Source organism: Silurus meridionalis, chromosome 3, assembly GCF_014805685.1.
Source record: "Silurus meridionalis isolate SWU-2019-XX chromosome 3, ASM1480568v1, whole genome shotgun sequence".
Classification (NCBI taxonomy): Eukaryota; Metazoa; Chordata; class Actinopteri; order Siluriformes; family Siluridae; genus Silurus; species Silurus meridionalis.
Window position 1 is genome coordinate 15,464,457 of NC_060886.1, and position 6,000 is coordinate 15,470,456.

Sequence of the window (6,000 nt, forward strand, 5' to 3'; positions counted from 1 at the left end):
GGATTAGACAAAGTGCAATTGGGAGTCAGGAAACTGGGCACAGTGGGTTCATTAATTGCAAATGTTGCCCATCAAGTGTACATACAAGCACAGCAGCTATTCCTGAATCTCAGGCCTCGCGCTTCCTCCGCTTCGCTCTCGCGATAAGTGAGTTCTCCGCACCTGCGCGGACGCTGGGAGTTTGCGCACTACGGCCTCTGCAGCTGAGCAGCTCATCACCATCCTTTCTCCTGTTCAGCTAATCCGTGCGTTAACTAGATTTATAATATATAAGGTGCCATGGCAGACGCCGCGATATCATTTGCAAAAGACTTTCTGGCCGGCGGAGTTGCGGCTGCAATTTCTAAAACAGCCGTCGCTCCGATCGAGAGAGTGAAACTGCTTCTGCAGGTGAGAAGAACATCTTGTTCTCCAGCTCCATGACACGACAGCGATCTCTCTCGCCGATGCTGTTATTTAAGAAATAATTTGTTTATTTATTTGCTTTTATAGCACGTTTAATAATCTGTGGTCATGCATGAATTGAATTGGACATGTGAGTAGTTCCTACATCCCGGTGTGATCAGTGGGAGGCCATGTTGGAGTCCTCTGCAGCATCACTGCAGCCTGTGGGTCATCTGCACCTGGCATGTGCTTTAGGCTGCCTTCTGTCTGGGGTGGTCCACGTTTCCGTTTCACACGCACTGTAATAACACGACACATTTTATCTCGGTATTGTACCACACTTTATTTATAGTACGCCTGCACTCTGGTCATGAAGATGTGCGTGTAAGAGACGCATTGCTGCTGAAATACCTTGAGAACTGACTCGAAGACTTCGAGTGTGTGTGTGTGTGTGTGTATATATATATATATATATATATATATATATATATATATATATATATATATATATATATATATATACTTAGGAACAAATCTGTGGTGACCAGTGAGTATTTATGCAAAAAAAAAAAAAAATGTGAGAAAACTATGCACTTACAAAATAAAATACAAAATAATAAAAAAGGAAATCAAGAATGCAGAAAAATTAAGCACTGATGGGTAGTTAGAGTCATGATGGAATAAAGGATATATATATATATATATATATATATATATATATATATATATATATATATATATATATAAGCTGTACATGTAGCCAAAAGTAAGAATAAATAAAGAAATAAATTAGGCTATGAGAAAAAAATAAGGATCAAGTTGTTGGGATCACTGGTGATCATTTATTGTTTGTTGACTCACACAGCTTTGTTGAATGGCTGAACTATTCTCTAAAATTGCATACCCAGGAGCTATGATTTGAGCTGACGGACTGTATGAAATACAGAACAGTCAAAATATCTGAAAAAAATTATAAAAATGCTGGAAAGAATTGCATGGACTTGTTGCAAGATTTTTTTTTTTTTAACTAAAAGTGTCTCCAGGGCTTATAACTTAATAGTAAATTATTATTAATTAAATGATACATTCACAGTCGACAGTTGTTGGCAGTGTATCTGTGCTTCATCAGATTCACACAAATTGGGAGCCTTCTGAAAAAAATACTACAATTAATTAAAATAATGTGTAATTAAAGAATGAACTGAGTTCAAATTGCGATAATGTTTTATTGAACATGGTCCTGCAGTCAGGGTTCAGTACCCAAATTGTGGTGCTCAATCCAAAATAAGGCCATATTTGAACAACCTCTGACAATCCCCTTCTCATTCTCTCTCTTTCAACTTGTACTGTCAATCAATAAATGTATTTGTTTTTAGAATAGAGTACAATTAGAAATTTACTTGTTTCTTCCATTGTTTATACCGTCACTTAGCTATCCGTCATCTTTAAGCTAAAACATTTTTGTAAAAAAAAAAAAAAAAGAAGTTTGTATAGCATGTGAGTTGCTGAGATGTAATCTATTAATTAACTTCAGAATAAATGGCAAAATTCTTGACAGTTGTTGACTTACCTATTTCACCATGCAGGTACAGCATGCCAGCAAGCAAATCAGCGCTGACAAACAGTACAAAGGAATAATCGACTGTGTTGTGAGGATTCCCAAAGAGCAAGGTTTTGCCTCCTTCTGGCGTGGCAATCTCGCCAATGTCATCCGCTACTTCCCCACCCAAGCCCTCAACTTTGCCTTTAAGGACAAGTATAAGAAGGTCTTCTTGGGTGGTGTTGACAAGCACACTCAATTCTGGCGCTATTTTGCTGGAAACTTGGCATCTGGAGGTGCAGCAGGAGCCACGTCTCTTTGTTTCGTCTATCCCCTCGATTTTGCACGTACCCGTTTGGCCGCTGATGTTGGAAAAGCCTCCGCCACCAGAGAATTCAATGGCCTTGGTGACTGCCTGACTAAGATCTTCAAGTCTGATGGATTGCGAGGCGTGTATCAGGGCTTTAATGTGTCTGTGCAGGGCATCATCATCTACAGGGCAGCTTACTTTGGAGTCTACGATACAGCCAAAGGTAAAACCTCAATTTTTTGGATGCATGAAAGATGTGAGTATTGTGTGTAGTGCATACCCATAAGCTGATTTAAATATGTTGTTGTTTTATGTGGTGGTGGCCAGGTATGCTTCCTGACCCTAAGAACACCCACATTGTGGTTAGCTGGATGATTGCACAGAGTGTCACTGCAGTGGCTGGTGTGGTCTCTTATCCTTTCGACACCGTGAGGCGTCGCATGATGATGCAGTCTGGACGCAAAGGAGGTACAGTTCTCAAGCGTACCATTTACACACACACAAACACACACCATAATAATACTGAGAACAACATATTTTTAACATTATAGTAGGAACAGTGTGACTTTTTAACTAGTGACTTTCACTGCTCCCCATAATGAGTGTTTATTTAAGCTCAGCCCTTTGTGTTTTGTTGTCACAGCTGACATTATGTACACTGGGACGATCAACTGCTGGAGGACTATTGCACGCGATGAGGGTGCCAAAGCGTTCTTCAAAGGAGCTTGGTCTAATGTTCTCAGAGGCATGGGAGGTGCTTTTGTGCTTGTGCTATATGATGAATTTAAGAAATTTGTTTAAATATGCCAAGCAAAGCAGTAAGAATAAAAAAAATTATAATATAATAGATCTAACTGCTAAAGTTTTTCATGCTTTCCCCGAACATATGCAGTGTGTAGCCAGTTATCTATGTAAACAGCCAGCATAAATTATAGTATTAAACCTCTGGAGCATTAATGTATACACTATGTGAATTAGTTTCTTATAGTATGCACTAATGCACAAATCTAAATAGTAATTTATTTTTGTTGCACATCTTTTTGATTTGGAAATGTTATTGTTTACTTGCATAAGACTGTGGTTGTGTAATAGGTTTGAACAGTACATGCCTTGCCAATGGACCAGGCTCTAATGTAATGGCTAGTACTATGCAGCAATAGTTTATCTTCACTCCCTGAAACATAGGTGAAAATTGCAAGATGCTACTTAAGGTTTCTAATAACAAGAATAAAAAAGAAGATAAATGATCAAATACAACAGATTAATACTTGAGCCATGAATGGTCTTTTTTTCTTTATGTTCAAAGTTGGATAAACATAGGCATGGCTGGTTCAGAGATATATTCAGCATGATGTTTTAATTCCCCACTTTGCGAATTGGAGAATGATCAACACAATAAATGGCTCCAACATTGTTTCCACAGAGCCAGAGTAATGGCCTTCACATTCAGAGCCGGGGTGACATGACAAGTTGCTTTTTTTTGTGGAACACTGCTAAAAGTATTTTCTTTCCCAAGCAATATGGGAAACCATATTTTCAAGGCGATTTTCTTGTCAGTATGTCAAATTATGTGAGACTGATCTCAATGCCTCAAGTGAAAAGGACAGCCGTTTGTGTCCACATAGGACAGTGAAAAAAGGCATCGCCCATCATGTGAAGTATGTTGTAATCAGACATTGAGAAACCACATTTGCAGAGACCTTATTCTTGAGTAAAAAGCAGGAATGCTTGTAACACAATAAAAGTATATACCTCAGATGCGCTTGTTTTTTTGTTTGTCTTTCTTGTTTTTAGATTCTAATAATTACTGTGCCATTAAAGCACCATTACAATTTCTATTCAACCAAATCTTACTTCCTAATATTCATATACTTCCACTGATATATGTTATTCAAGTATATATATATATATATATATATATATATATATATATATATATATATATATATATATATATATATATATATAATAGGTGAATATTGGTACGCTTTTACACTTAAATATTGCATAATTTACTGTAATTCCATTGTGCCTTACCTGATACTGTAAATTGATCCAAAATCAGCATAATAGATGAATTAAAAATAAGTATCTATGTCTAAATAGAAAATAATAGTTCTTTTGAACCAAAATTTTCAAACAGTCTGTAATCAGACTGGTCTCAAATTGCAGCTGGCCACACTCAGTCTGTAATGTCTACCAATTGTTTATCAACAGAAAGATTTTGGAAGTCTATGTAATGAAACCCACACAAGTCATGCAACGTATGTAGAGATCAAAGGCCAATGTCAATTACTGAAATGACTGCGAAACTGAGCAATCTTCTGTAATGTGAGCTGCCTTGTCTGACTCCCATCATACTGTACATGTCAGATAAATATTAAGCCATTTTCCTTCAAGTGCAGCTCTAACAACGGTTTGGGATTGCCAACCTGCAAGTAATTACTGCACTAGTGTTAAGTGCTTTGATATTAAAATGACTGGTTTAAAACCATTAACTGTTCTCAGATAGCAGCAAATTTACAACTGCTTCCATATGTTGTTGGGACAGAAAACTGTGTATATGCATAGTATGTGACATAACCTTATCTGTTGTTGTTGTTGTTTTTTTGTTTTTTTTACTACAGAATGTTTAAGAAAGTATTTTTGGATACGTTAGCTAATACATAAATATAACATACAAATGTAATTATAAAAAACTCTGAGCATTATATTACATTATACTATATATATATATATATATATATATATATATATATATATATATATAGTATTATAATATAATAACTGTTTTATTATATACTGTTCATAATATAGGTTCTGGAATCTGTGGCGCAATTACACTCAATATCCACATGATGGCACTGTTGAAAAGGAAATAAAAATAAAAAAAAGAGGGAGAAAAAAAAAAAAAAAAAGGCAGGACTATTGACGATCATTAAAGTTTACAAGTAGCCTCAGTGTTCAGAGATGTGTCTGAATCCTAGATATTTTGATGCCATTAAATCACCCCGACCCTTCTTGTTTATATATATCGTTTTTAGAAATTATAGACATTTTTACGATTTAACTTCCTTCAGTTCTTTTCGGGCTGAAAGATAACTGTCAACATATTCATAAATATTATTATTATTTTTACCTATTGATTGCAGGTCCTTTGAAGCCAAAGACTGCATGAAGTCTGGAACTCATAGGCATCTTTACATGCTGAGTTGATCCTTTTGAGAAGTTTAGCCAGGCCTTTACTGTAGCCACCTTCAGTTGCTGCTTGTTTGTGGGTCTTTCTGCAGTCAATTTTATCTTCAGTAATTTAAACGCATGCTCAGTTGGGTTGAGATCAGGTTACTGATTCAGCCATTTGACCAACACATTTCATTTATTTGTCTCTTGGGTTGCTTGAATAGTATGTTGTAGGTCATTATCTATCTATAATTTGAAGTGCCACTATATCAGGTTTCCAGCATTTGACAATAAAGTACAGTTCACTTCTGTTATCATCCCACCATCTCTGGTGGCAGGCTTCCTTCTCCATACTCTTTTCTTACCAATATTCTGGTACGAATGAATGTTTTTCCACTATTGGACAGATATTTTTCAGTCTGTTTTTTCTGTTCTTAAATGTGACTAGTAGTTGCCAGTATCTTGAGGTAAACCTTCTACATTTATATTAATGAAGGTGTCTATTGGCTGCAGATATTACAATAATATACCCACCACCTACTACACCTACACCTACATATAACTGTTTTTTTTCCACCAAGAAATT

The 6,000-nt window shown here is 36.1% G+C and overlaps 1 protein-coding gene across 1 annotated transcript; it reads left to right on the top strand.

Moving 5' to 3' along the window:
- The first annotated feature begins 150 nt into the window (after positions 1-150).
- Positions 151-3,990, top strand: slc25a6 (solute carrier family 25 member 6). Its single transcript, XM_046845074.1, has 4 exons — positions 151-390; positions 1,971-2,457; positions 2,562-2,702; positions 2,878-3,990. Exons 1-4 carry the CDS (start codon positions 280-282, stop codon positions 3,033-3,035), a joined length of 897 nt encoding a protein of 298 aa, XP_046701030.1. The 5' UTR covers positions 151-279; the 3' UTR covers positions 3,036-3,990.
- Positions 3,991-6,000: the final 2,010 nt, after the last annotated feature.

What these genes read in the sequence shown, in the direction of transcription:
- slc25a6 (XM_046845074.1), top strand. Translation starts at nt 280, where the DNA reads ATGGCAGACGCCGCGATATCATTTGCAAAAGACTTTCTGGCCGGCGGA. An exon ending in GAGTGAAACTGCTTCTGCAG is followed by an intron (nt 391 to 1,970) that starts GTGAGAAGAACA and finishes TTCACCATGCAG; the next exon opens with GTACAGCATGCCAGCAAGCA. An exon ending in AGTCTACGATACAGCCAAAG is followed by an intron (nt 2,458 to 2,561) that starts GTAAAACCTCAA and finishes GGTGGTGGCCAG; the next exon opens with GTATGCTTCCTGACCCTAAG.